At 50.7% G+C, this 13,563-nt stretch overlaps 1 protein-coding gene across 1 annotated transcript in view; it reads right to left on the reverse strand.

Annotated features, from left to right (window-relative positions):
- The window catches only part of Dnah10 (dynein axonemal heavy chain 10), a 118,966-nt gene that overhangs the window by 58,332 nt on the left and 47,071 nt on the right, over nucleotides 1-13,563 (reverse strand). Inside the window, exons 28-36 of the mRNA XM_041648016.1 lie at nucleotides 12,636-12,758; nucleotides 10,957-11,190; nucleotides 9,565-9,788; nucleotides 8,261-8,530; nucleotides 7,980-8,163; nucleotides 6,363-6,497; nucleotides 5,561-5,713; nucleotides 4,479-4,667; nucleotides 1,478-1,624 (exon numbers count right to left, since the gene is read on the reverse strand). Of these exons, the coding sequence (XP_041503950.1) occupies nucleotides 1,478-1,624; nucleotides 4,479-4,667; nucleotides 5,561-5,713; nucleotides 6,363-6,497; nucleotides 7,980-8,163; nucleotides 8,261-8,530; nucleotides 9,565-9,788; nucleotides 10,957-11,190; nucleotides 12,636-12,758 (1,659 nt within the window). The remainder of the gene's footprint in view (nucleotides 1-1,477; nucleotides 1,625-4,478; nucleotides 4,668-5,560; nucleotides 5,714-6,362; nucleotides 6,498-7,979; nucleotides 8,164-8,260; nucleotides 8,531-9,564; nucleotides 9,789-10,956; nucleotides 11,191-12,635; nucleotides 12,759-13,563) is intronic.

Below are 13,563 nucleotides of genomic sequence, written 5' to 3' on the forward strand. Positions count from 1 at the left end.
AAGCCAAGGATACACAGAGAAACCCTGTCTCAACACCCCCTGAAAAAACATAATTATAACAAAACATATTTTGTTATGGATTTGTACATATTATATGTTATAGATTTATACATTATATGTTATAGGTTTATATATTTTAAAGAAAATTGGGGGCTATCATAGAGATTGAACCTAGCAAACGCCTACTACTGAGGTGTATCTCCAGTTAAAATTTTTAAAATTCTGGCCAGGCACAGTGGCACACACCTTTAATCCCATCACTGAGGAGCAGAGACAATGGATTTCTGTGAAATGGAGGCCAGACTGGTCTATGCAGCAAGTTCAAGGTTAACCTGGACTGCATAATGAGAACTTGTCTCAAAACATTTTTTAATTGTGATTTAATATAAAGTAGAAAGTATTATAAGGCATAAGCCACTTTCATAAAATATTTTTATGAAAATGAAATATGAACATTTACATAAAATATCAAAGATATTTCTGGAATTTGCCTTTCATTTTTTCCAAGGTTTTATAGAAGATAAAAATCCACAATAAAACCTATAAAATGGAATGTAAAGCGTGGCGGTGACAGTGCACACCTTTAATCCCAGCACTCGGAGGCAGAGACGGGCGGCTTTGAGTCTGAGGCGAGGCCAGCCTGGTGTACAAAGTGAGTTCCTGGACAACCAGGGATACTCAGAGAAACCCTGGATTGAAAAAAATAATTAAAAATGGAATGTAAGATGTCGAGTTTTACATCCAAACAAAAATTAAACGTCCAGCATTATCACTGGTGGGAAATTGTGCGAGAACGTCGCCCTCAGAACGCCAGCGATGAATCTGACGATGGAGTAAGTATCACATGTGACAATCTCTCTCAGTTTCACCGTAAAGAGGAAGTCGGTGGGGAGGCGCTGGCTCTGATCAGAGCCCGTGTGTACCTGTGAGACATCTCACTGAGTCCCGTTAGGATGTATGCCCAGTGGGTGGAGCGATGGCTCAGTGATTAAGAGCACTGGCTGTTCTTTCAGAGGATCCAGGTTCAACTCCAGCACCCGCATGGCAGCTCACAACCATCTGTAACCCTAGGGCCTCCAAGAGTGCCAGGCATACATGTGGCACATATATGCAGACGTAACACCCCCACACATAAGATAAAGAAATAAAATTTAAAAAATATCCAATCAATCCTCACTAATTGAAGAGGAACTCACATTCCCACTTCAATAGAAGGCTACTCTGCCCCTCTGCCTCCCTGTCCCCTGAAGATGACGGGCTGAAAGTCGCTAAAGAAGTACCCTGAATACTGGTACTGCCACGTGGAGTCTGAACTTATCTAAAGGTAACAAGTCTCCGAAGACAACATCACAGTGAGAAGAGCAAAGTCAAGCCATACAGCCAACGGAGGGACAGCCCCATGTCCTCCACCTCGCCTTCCGCACACGCGTGGAGACTGCACAGAACCACACCCAGCCACAGACGCTGCACAGCCTACCTCTTGCAGGTCTGCAGAGCCTCGCTTCAGCTCCCCAGCCATGACCAGCACCGACTTCAGGGCCCGGAGCCCAAAGTCGTAATGGTGCTGCTTGGACAGCTGCTCCCGGGCCAGCTTATACAGGACTGTCATCTTCTTGGCCAGCGTCTTTTTGACAGAAGGTAGTGAGAACACAAAAATATGAGAGAATAAAGAGACAGAAAGCAGCAGGGTGTCACTGCAAATACAAAGAAACATGGCTGTCCCAGGGACACCGATCTACAGATCTGCAAAGCTCGACTTCAGGGTTCAGAAAACACCAGGATGTGGCTTCTTTTCTAATTAAGGCTCCACAGGGGACTTATTCAAAGGACACCAATGCTAACCAGGAGGTGCTGTGTGGAAGGTGTGTTCAGGCAGGAGGATCAGGAAGTTCAAGGTCATCCTCAGCTACTTAGAGAGTTCAAGGCTAGCCTGGACTACTGAGACCTTGTCTGAAACACACGAACACGTTTGCTAAAATCTGACAGCTGTAGTACAAAGCTGGGATCATAACTGCCTTCAGTGACGGCAGATCCCAGCAAGCGGTCACAGCCTGCTCACACGGACGCTCCCAGCTTACTAGACCTCAACGGATCCCACAGGTGCCCCTTGCCCAGTCGCTGTTCCTTTTGTTGGTTTGTTTGGTGCTAAGGATGAACCCTAGTCCTTTACTTCATTTTATTTTGCGATAGAGTTTGGCTTTGAATTTATAATCTTCCCACCTCAATCTCCTAAGAAGCGTGGGTTAGAGATCAATATGAGCCACGGTGCTCAGTCTGTCCCACTTCCTGATGACAACTCCCAGGCTACACCAGTCAAGCCCACTGGTCCCCAAGACGGGGAATTTGGATAAAAACAGACACAAGATTTCATCCTGAAAACCCAGAATCCTGGCAGCCTGGGGTGGGGTGGAGAGGGTATATTGAGAGCCTTGAAGAGCAGCCAGCGCAGGGCTGGAGAGATGGCTCAGTGGGTAGAAGCACATATTGCTTTTAGGGAGGGCTCAGTTTAGTTCACAGCACTCATGTTGCATGGCTCACAACCACCTGTAACTCCTGGCCCAGGGACTCAGATGCCCTCTTCTGTCCTCTGTGGGAATTGCACCCATACACACAGACTCATAACTGAAAAATAAAATCTTTTTTTTTTAATTGAGCTCTATATTTTTCTCTGCTCCCTTCCCTGCCTCTCCCCTCCCCTTCAACCTTCTCCCAAGGTCCCCATGCTCCCAATTTACTCAGGAGATTTTGTCTTTTTCTACTTCCCATATAGATTAGATCTATGTATGTCTCTCTTAGGGTCCTCATTGTTGTCTAGATTCTCTGGGATTGTGATTTGTGGGCTGGTTTTTTTTTTTTTTTTTGCTTTATGTTTAAAAACCGCCTATGAGTGAGTACATTGTCTTTCTGGGTCTGGGTTACCTCCCTCAAAATGATGTTTTCTAGCTCCATCCATTTTCCTGCAAAATTCAAGATGTTATTTTTTTCTGCTGTGTAGTACTCCATTGTGTAAATGTACCACATTTTCCTTATCCATTCTTCAATCAAGGGGCATTTAGGTTGTTTCCAGGTTCTGGCTATGACAAACAATGCTGCTATGAACATAGTTGAGCACATGTCCTTGTGGCACCCCTGAACATCCTTTGGATATATACCCAAAAGTGGTATTACTGGGTCTTGAGGAAGGTTGTTTCCTAATTTTCTGAGAAATCGCCACACTGACACCCAAAGGGGCTATACCATCTTGAATTCCTGCCAGCAATGCAGGAGTGTTCCCTTTTCCCCACAACCTCTCCAGCATAAGTTGTCATCAGTGTTTTTGATCTTGGCCATTCTTATAGGTGTAAGATGGAATCTCAGAGTTGTTTTGATTTGCATTTCTCTGATGACTAAGGATGTTGAACATTTCCTTAAGTGTCTTTCATCCATTTTAGGTTCTCTCTTTTTTTTTTTCAAGAGCATGCATTGAAGAAAATGGTTGGGGTGTGGCTCAGTGGAGAACAGGCCTCTGTTGCATGAGGTGCTGAGTTCCATCTTCAGTATCACATACACAAAAAAGTGTATGTGTGTGTGCACGCACATGTGTGTTGCATGCAAGTATGTAGGCAAATGTGCCCATGGGTGCACGTGCATACAGAGGCCAGAGGAAGAATGAGCTGTCTCCCTCTCTCACCCTTAGCTGTATTGGCTTGACGCAGGATCTCTCACTGAACCAGACGCTCCCTTATTTTGCCTGGGCTGGCTGACCAGGGAGCTCTTGGGATCCACCTGTCTTCTCTTTCCAACACTAGGGTTACAGATATGTGCAGCCATGCTCAGCTGTTTACATGGGTGTTGGGGATTCAAACTCAGATCTTCTTGATTACAGAGCAAGCCCTTTCACCCAGTGAGTCCTCTCCTTAGTCTGTACCTTGTATTTCAAGAGAAGGTCTCTCACTGACCCTGGAGTTGACTGGTGAAGCTGGCTGGCCAGCAAGCTCCAGGGATCTGTCTCCCCAGTACAGCAATGGCAGGGGTGTAACACCACACCTGGCTTTTATGTGGGTCTGAGGACTCGAACTCAGGTCCTCATGCTCCAGGTAGGCACTGTACTGACTCAGCCTTCTCTCTCGACCCCTGGTGTGGTTTTTAAAGGCTGACGAGAGAGCGTGTATCTTGGTGGCAAAAAGTTTGGTTTGTGCTCTGACTGTGGTGATGGTCACTCCATTGCTACACATAAGGACAGGAAGAACATGAACCTTGGTGATGTCTGAACACGACGTGTGCCTGGGCACCTCACAGGCTGACAAAAACTGCAGCTTGTGCCTAAGATGCCACTCCTGGGGAGGGATACATGGGAGACCTGTGGATGCTGTCCCAATCTCCCTAGCATTAGCACACGACCAAATTAAACCACAGCTTCAGAGAGGGTGGGGGAGGAGCAGAGACAGGGCAAGATCATCCCAGAGCACAGCCCGCAGCTAGCCATCGGTGCAGCTCACCTTGGCCCACAGAAAGCCCTCCGAGAAGAGCATGATCTCACAGATCTGCTGCAGGTCGGGCACGATGACCACCACAGGCCTGAACAGTGCTTTCACGGACTCGGGCAGCTCTGTGCGGCCCGCATAGCCGGGGTTCATGGTGATAAAGATGCCCATCCGAGAGTCAAGGGAGATCTCCTGCCCTTCGAACTGGGTGACAGGAGAGGAAGGAGTGGGTGATGTCGTCACCAGTTCACTCAGGGAGGGGAAGCTGGGGCCACAGGCGCATCCCCAAGGAAGATGGTGATGTGGGCAATATGGGTTCTCTGGACTGACACAGAATCCTCTGACACCTCTGGGAAGCCAGGTGTACTGTCCAGTTAGGTGTGATCGGGTGTGTCCAGATGTGGTCAGGTGTAGTCAGGTGTGGTCGGGTATGGTCAGGTATGGTCAGGTGTGTCCAGATGTGGTCAGGTGTAGTCTGGTGTGGTCAGGTGTAGTCAGGTGCGGTCAGACGTGGTCAGGTGTGGTCAGGTGTAGTCAGGTGTAGTCAAGTATGGTCAGGTGTGATGCCTGGTAAGGTGTGGTCAAATATGATATCTGTCCTGGCTTAATGTCTGTCTGGGCATAATATCTGGTAAGCTGTGTAATCCAGTGAAATCTCATGTCTGGCCAGGTTTGATCAGGTTTGGTGTCTGGCCAGGTGTGGTAGGTAATTCTCATTGTCAAGCTCAGCGGCTTTAGGATCGCTTAGGTATACCTCTGGCTGCTTTTGTGAGAATTAACAGATGGAGGGAGACCTACCCTGAATGTGAGGGACACCATCCTTGAGATAAGGTGCCTGGATAAATTTAAATGGGGGGAAGAGAACGCTAGACAACACAGGGATGTCCCTCTCTCTGCTTTGGTGCCACAGGGGTGGGAGCAACCCCGCCCTGCTCTCCCCACTATGATGGACCAAGCCTTCTGAAACCGTGAGCCAAAACCATTGCTTCCCTCACACTTAAAGTGTCTGATCGCAGTAGCACAAGAGTAACTAATGTCTGACAATGGCCCCCACCCAAGATGCCATCCTGGGGAGAGATGCAGATGCCTCTCCTCACCTGGAATGTGGTCAGCTGGTGGATCAGCGCATTGCGGATTGTCTGGATTTGAGATGAGATGACAGACAGCACCGAGGCATCAATCCGGTTGAACTCATCAAAGCAGCCCCATGCGCCACACTGGGCGAGGCCAGAGAAGATCTTCCCGACAGCCTAGGGATCCGTTAGAACCGTCAGGGCCTGTTCCTCCTGGCCTTCCATATTAAACAACTTGCTGAGCGGCTGGGTGGAGCGCTGGCACAAGGCCCGTGGTAGACCAGCTCCCACTCGGGCTAGACAGTCAAGACTGTGCATTTGTACAAACTCCAGATTGCCAGCTGCTAAAATGTTGGGTGATCTAGCCACAGTGGGTCCACAGTCCCAAAGCTGACCAGTTCCTCTAGAACTCAGAGTGCAGTACTGGAGTTAGCTGCTGCCCTCATCCCTCTCTATGGCCCCTTATTCATCCATGCTGTCTCCCTGAGCCCAGCAGCCTAGAGTTCAGGACTCTTGCCCTGTGGCTGAGCAAAATGTGTGTGTGTGTGGTTTTTTGAGACAGGGTTTCTCTGTAGCTTTGGAACCTATCCTGGAATTAAATCTAGTAGACCAGGCTGGCCTCAAACTCACAGAAATCCACCTGCCTCTGCCTCCCGAGTACTGGGATTAAAGGTGTGTGCCACCACCGCCCAGTGGAGCAGAAGGTTTTACTCTAACATTCTCCCAGCTATCACTTGTCATTTCAGAAGACACGTGACACACTTCCCAACAACGCCCACACTAGGAGCTCCCTGCAGAGGTACTGAAAGGGGCAGCAAGGCCTTACTTTGTAATCCATGCCTTCGCCACAGTTGGTCACAACACACAGCAGGCCCAGGGCTTTGGCAAGGTCCTTGGTGGTCTCTGTCTTGCCGGTTCCTGCGGGGCCAGCAGGGGCACCTCCCAGATACATGGACAGCGCCTGTGAGCAGCCAAATGCAAAACACACGTGTTCTAGTTCAGAGAAAGGGCACTGTTACCGCAAAACACACGTGTTCTGGTTCAGAGAAAGGGCACTGTTACCGCAAAACACACGTGTTCTGGTTCAGAGAAAGGGCACTGTTACCGCAAAACACACGTGTTCTGGTTCAGAGAAAGGGCACTGTTACCGCAAAACACACGTGTTCTGGTTCAGAGAAAGGGCACTGTTACCACAAAACACACGTGTTCTGGTTCAGAGAAAGGGCACTGTTACCAGGGTCATCTCTGGGACACAGGCATGGGCATTGCAATGCTCAGGTCCATGTGTCGGCCTGGAGATTGCTGGTTAGATATTGTTTCTGGGTGTGTCTGTGAGAGTGTCTCAGAGACTGGCACTTTATAGTGAGCCAGGTTAGGCAGATGGTCATCCCCAGGGTGGGCAGTGGCATTTAGCCCTGCCCCACGAGAACTTGATGAGACCAAAGGAAGGGAAGATATTGTCTCCACTTTGACTGCAATAATAACCTTATACTCTGACATTCCCCGGGGACTCCAGACCCAAATGAGAGTGGGTAGCTCAGGTCCTCAGTCCCATCTGTCCTGTTGGGTAACAGTTGGCTAGGACACAAACTTGCCTCTGTGATCAATGTCAAAAAATGCTTAGACTTGTGGTCTCCCATTGATCCTGTCCCTAACCTAACTCACAGATAAGCTTATATGTCCATGCTTTGAAATAGGGTTTCAGGTTTGAAATAGGTATCCCAGGTTAGCATACAACCTGCTATGTAGGTGGGAATGGCCTTGAATACCTGATCTTCCTGCCCCCACCTCCAAGCGTGCCTGCTATGCATGGCTTAAGTTCACACTTCTTTCTAGGACAACAAAGGGCTTCTTGGCTCACAGTCCGGGGGTACCATAGGTTTCACACCTCCATTCTCCTGTGTACCCCCAGGTGTAGCAGGGTGATGGGGAGACCAGAGCAGGAGTGAGCTGCACATGGCGTGGATTTGGGTCTCAGCTCTGAGCTGAGTGGTGAGGTAAGGGACCTGACACACATGGGTGCTTCATGCAGACTTGGGTACAACCATGGCTGAGCACTTGCTTAGCGTGAACAAGGTCCTAGGTTCTATTCTCGGTGCCACAAACCAAAGAATCTGCCAGATGCTAACACACTGGCCCCATCCTGAGTGGAGGCACGGCCTCCTCCTCCTCCACTTGCCTTCTTACAGTACAATACAGTTCATCTTCTACATCCTATACATTTCTGCAACTTTCTATTACCCTCTGCCTCCACCCCCACTGCTCGGGACTGCTGTGTGGGGGTCTAAGCTATGGGGTGGAACCAGCATCCCAGGGAAGAGGCCCTCGGGCTGTACAGTCCCATTAGTGACAATCATATTCCAAACGGAAGATGCCTCCTAGAGCTCAGAGCCAAGGCTCCATCTAGGTCCACCAATAAGCTATGTCTGGGGGCAAGCATCACCTGCGTGAGCGTCAGGTAGATGCGGTCTGTGAGGGGCGTGATGACCAGCCTTCCGTTCAGGCCCATGTACTCATAGCCGTAGCCAAAGGTCCCTGTGCACTGACGGATGTTGAGCTCATCCGGCTCGCGGTCCCAGTAAAAGCGCAGCTGGCTTTCCCACTCAAACTCCCGGGCCTCGAGGATGCTGGATCAGGAAGGGAAGAGAAGGAAGGGACCATAGCTGGGCAGACCACAGAAGGACAGAACAGTAAAACGCCCCAGAATCCCAGGGAGGTAGCCACCTGCCCCGGATGAAGGAATCCACAATGTCCCGGGCGTGGACATCGATGATGAGGACTGTGTTGTATTTCTTCCTGTCGTTTTTGCTCAGCTCCATGGTGATCCGTGTGACCAGGTCGTCAATCTGCCGGTGCATCTTCTTGCCGTAGTTCTTCATAGCCTGCTTGTCCCCTTGCTTGACTTTATTGAAGACGTCCTCCACTTCCCAAGTCCACCACACCTGACTGGCGGCCAGCACCACCATGCCTTGGTACAGCAGCATCCAGTCCACCCTACAGGGCGAGCACACTGTCAAAGGCTTGGCAGAGCCCGGGTCCCGCAGGAGGCTGGATGGGAAGTCAGTTGCACTTCCAGGAGCTTAGATGTCTGAGCTGGGGCAGGAGGCGTGGAGGCCAGGAAAGTTCTAGGGCTAGACCATGAACACCAAGACAGAGATTCCCCTCCCTCAACCTCATAGGCTCCCAACTACATAGCAACCCGTCCATCATAGGGCCAGGGGCATGGCTTGGCAGTAGAGTCCTGGCTGAGAAGCCACCACCAAGGGGCTGGAGGTGTAGCTACACAGTAAGGCGCCTGCCTGCTGGGATCCTGTTTGTCTCCCAGTGACAGAGTCTACAAAGGACACTGGCAGTGCCTCTCCTGACCGCTAAGCACCATTCTTATGGTGAAGTCTGCTCAGAAGCCCAGAGGGCTAGGGATGGCACAACATCTGGTGCAGGCCCCGTGTGGCCAGTGCCCAGGAATGGGGTGGGGGTGGGTGCTGGGAATTTGTATTCAGTTATTCATTCCTACAGCGCTGGGAATGGAGCCCACAGCCTCGTGTATTCAAAGCAAGCATTCCGCCACTGGGAGGTTCTAAACAGATGCTCTGCCACTGAGTCACACCCCAGCCCCTCACTGGGGGATTCTAGGCAGATGCTCTACCACTGAGCCACACCCCAGCCCCTCACTGGGGGATTCTAGGCAGGTGCTCTACCACTGAGCCACACCCCAGCCCCTCACTGGGGGATTCTAGGCAGGTGCTCTACCATTGAGACACCCCCCAGCCCCTCACTGGGGGATTCTAGACAGGAACTCTACTGTAGAGCCACACACCCAGCCCAAGTTGAATTTGTAACAAGCGCCCAACCTGCTGCCTTGCTCACCTAGGAAGTACTATCCAGAGCCATCATCTGAAACAGTTTTCATCAGCTGGGTTGCCATGGCAAGAAAAGACTTACTGCAGCAGCCTGCCTGTCTTAAACTCTTAAGTCACCCTGCGCTCGGTGGCGGGATGTAGCTGTTCACCCTCACACAGCCACATTACCTGCTTCTGTCCTCACAGTATCTGAAGATGGCTTCCTTGGTGATGAGCCTGTTGGTCCTTCTCATTTCATTTAGCACGGCGGTCATCCAGTCTTCCACACGGCCCTCAGCCCGGATGATCTTGCGAAAGTTCATGACTTCTCCCTCTGCCGAGATCATGGCCGACACAAGTTTCTCCCCGCTGTCTCCATCGTGGAAGCGCAGCATGGCTATGTTGTCGTACATCTGCAGGCAGCAGGAGAAGCAGGTGGGGATGCTGGTGGGACGCCCACCCTCCATGGTGGCCATGACACTCTCAGGGTTGCCCTGAACAGATGTCCACACACCCAGTGTTGTATTTATCAGTCGGGATGACAGGCTACTTCCTCAGCATTGTGCAAATCAAAGGTGGATTTTCCGAAAGAAGGAAAACCTCTGAGGAATCATGGGATCTAGTGTGAACATGGGGACAAAGTGGTCCAGACACACACAGCGGAGTGAGGAGTTGAACCTGAGTTGGAACTGAGGGCTTAGAGACATGAGATGTGACCAGGTAACTCAGGGCCACTTGCCCTGCTTCCCCGAAGCCTGAAGGAAACACCTTAAAGGTGAAGCTGGGAGCATCCCACAGTTGACAGGAGCTACATGTCACGGTCACAAACACTCGAACAAAAGAAAAGTCCAGAACCTGAGTCCTTAGGGCCCCTACGGAATAGCATAGATGGGAAGAGATGAGGAGTGGCCAAGTATAAAGAGTAAAACGGGGAGAACTCCCAGGAGAAACAGGAAGCAGGGGCGGGGGCAGATCTGGCATCCTTTCTCTACAGCAGTAATGGCTTGTTTAGAAATGGAGAATTTGCCCGGTGGTGATGGCTCACACCTTTAATCACAGCACTTCGGAGGCAGAGGCAGGCAGATCTCTGTGAGTCTGAGGCCAGCCTGGTCTACATAATTAGTTCCAGGATAGCTAGGCTACACAGAGAAACCTTGTCTTGAGAAACAGAAAGAAAGAAAGAAAGAAAGAAAGAAAGAAAGAAAGAAAGAAAGAGGGGGAGAGGGGAGGGAGGGAGGGAGGGAGGGAGGGAGGGAAGGAGGGAGGGAGGAATTAGCTAGGCATGGGTGCAACTGGGAGGCTGCGGCATGAAGATGGCCACTATAGGCCAGCCTGGGCTACATACCTCTGAAAAGAAGAAAGGGAGGAATGAAGGGAGGGAAGGGAAAGGGAAGGAAAGAGCCTACCTCTTGAGAAGGAAAACATCCCCTTTTTAAAAAAGGGATGTTTTAACTGAGCGTGGCTGCTGGCCCTGATGCTAAACCCTGACCCTTGATCAAGAGCCCTGACTTCAGTCATATGCCCCAACCTGCCCCAGGGCCCCAACGCTCACAGTGGGCCTGGCCCTGAAGGAGCCCTGACCTTGATCATGTGCTCCTGCACACACAGGGGGTCACTGTTGCCCAGGATGCTGAGCAGCTCGTCGTCTGAGATGAAGAAGAACCTGGGGAAGGCGTTCCTCTTGGAGTCCAGGTAGTCGTTCAGGCTCTTCTGGCATTTCTCCAGGCCATCACTGATGTTCTGCAGGTCATGAAGGCGGTTTGGGGCCTCACAGCATCGCTTGATCACCGGGTCTTTCAGAGTCTCCCCCATGATCTGGAGAAGGCCAGGGATACAGCTGAGCATCACACAAGGTGGCAGAAATGCTGTCCCTACAGTCCCCAGAAGGCACAGATCAGGACACAAAAGGACCAGCAGGCAGGCAGACCACAGCCTCAGGGAGCCCCACATAAAGCCGTGAAGCTCTGGGCAAGTGTCTCCTGCCAGCATCTCAAACTCATTTCTAGTGTGTCTTCCTGTTAGGAGGCCAGCTGCACACAGTAGGGATTGTGTGTGTCTTGTCATGCGGTACCCACCCCTTGCAACAGTGCTGCACACAGTAGGGATCATGTGTGCCTGGTCATGCAGTACCCCACCCCTTGCAACAGTGCTGCACACAGTAGGGATCATGTGTGTCTAGTCATGCAGACCCCACCCCCTAAACAGTGCTGCACACAGTAGGTATTCAACCAGGGCTTAAGAAATGAGTGGAGTTGAGCATAGTGCCATACGTCTTTAATAACAGCACTTGGGAGGCAGAGGCAGGAGGATCTCTGTGAGTTCAAGGCTAGTATGGTCTACAGAGGGAGTTCCAGGACAGCCAGGGATACACAGAGAAAAATAAAAACAAAAACAAGGAAGAAATAGAGAGAGGGGGAGAAGGAGAGAGAGAAAGAAAAAGAAAAGAGTGGAGACAGCAAGAGTTAGGAGCCATTTGCACACATGGGATATTCATTACAGTGGTCTTCCGTGCCAAAAGGAAGGTCAGGGTAGCGGGGAGAACAGAAAGAAATTGTCTAAAAGTCCAACAGTAAACGAACAGGCAAAAACTTAGTTGTTTATTCACTGATATGCATAAAAGAGAGCATGCAAGATGGCTCAGCTTGCAGAGGCTCACCACCAAGCCTGAGGCCCTGAGTTCAACCCCAGGCTCCACAGGGTGGAAGGGGAGAACGGACCCCCACAGGTTGCCTTCTCACTTCACACATGGCCTTGGCATGCGTGGTGCGTGGGGTAGGTGCATGTGTACACACATGCACTAAATTTAACTTTTAAAATGTAAAGAAATATGTCAAAGATAATGAACTGAGGTTATATTGTTGGATGTGGTCCTATTGCAGCCTGCCTTTGGATTTACCTATATCTGTGTGTTTATGTAGGATAAGAATTCCAGAGGGACATGGTCAACTGTTATGTAGGTCAATAAGTGGGAAATTTCCTAAGTAAATTAGTAACATAAGGAATGAGCAAGAGCTTCAGAAGACCCAACCTTCAGGAACAAGTCTACATAGACACAACAGTGTGTGGGGACGCTGTCCTCTCTCACGCTCACAGGGACACGGTCCTCTCTCACGCTCACGGGGACACCGTCCTCTTTCACACTCACGGGAACGCCGTCCTCTCGCACGCTCACGGGGACGCCGTTCTCTCTCACGCTCACGGGGATGCCGTCCTCTCTCAGACTCACGGGGATGTCGTCCTCTCTCACGCTGGTCACTTACCCTTTTAAATATCCTGTCGATGTTGTCAAACTTCTTGGCCTCCTCTGGCAGCTGGGACCGTATGTCCCCGCCAATGAAGATGCTCTCCAGGTACATCCACTTCCTCTGAACCAGCATCCAGATCTGAAAACGCACCATGTCAACATCACAGGGTGAAGAGGCACCCCAGGGACACAGGCAAAATCCCCCCAACCCACAGCTCATTCAAGTAGGTTCAGTCAGTGCAAGGATTGGCAGACCAAGTGGCGCCGTGTGACATGGCCACCACCCCCTCTACCCCAAGTGCCCAGTTCTCTGGATTTCACTTTTGCTTTCTGGAGTTTTGGCCGACAGGAGTCCAAAACTATAGTGGTTCAAGCAGGTGTGCAGAGAGAGAGCACGCTCTTGCAGCTCTTAGACACGCTGTCTCAGGCGCTCTGTGCATGAGCAGCCACGTGGCCCGCCTCTAGGCAGCTGGAGCTGTAAATCAGACTTTGCTATAGGTATATGTGCACTGGGAAGGAAGCAGTTGTACAAGGTCGGGTACTATCTGGGTTCTGGGCATTGTCAGGACATCGCGGAACAGATCCCTGGAGAGTTGGGGTTGCCATGCAGGAATGCAGCATTTTAGAGGACATGGCTCTCTACTCAAAGCAAAATAACGCCCCCCACATGCCAGTCCTGGACAGGAAGGATGTGAAACTCGGAGACCTGCAATCCACAATGACCAGTGCAGATGTCTGTGTTCACAAGAAGCTGCGTGCCACCTACTCAGCCATTCTGTTTCCAGATACAGACACCAGCAGGGACAACAGAGGCCCAGACAGTGCATTCAGGAACTCTGCCTGCCGGTGGGTGTTTCTATAACACCCAGGGGACAGGAACAAGACAGACGGCCATCAGGTGAACCAAAAGTGGTACAGCCATGGACAGATTAGTGTTTGGACAG

This window comes from Microtus oregoni, unplaced genomic scaffold (genome assembly GCF_018167655.1).
Source record: "Microtus oregoni isolate MIOR12 unplaced genomic scaffold, Mior012 000003F_ref0000135, whole genome shotgun sequence".
NCBI classification, from domain to species: domain Eukaryota; kingdom Metazoa; phylum Chordata; class Mammalia; order Rodentia; family Cricetidae; genus Microtus; species Microtus oregoni.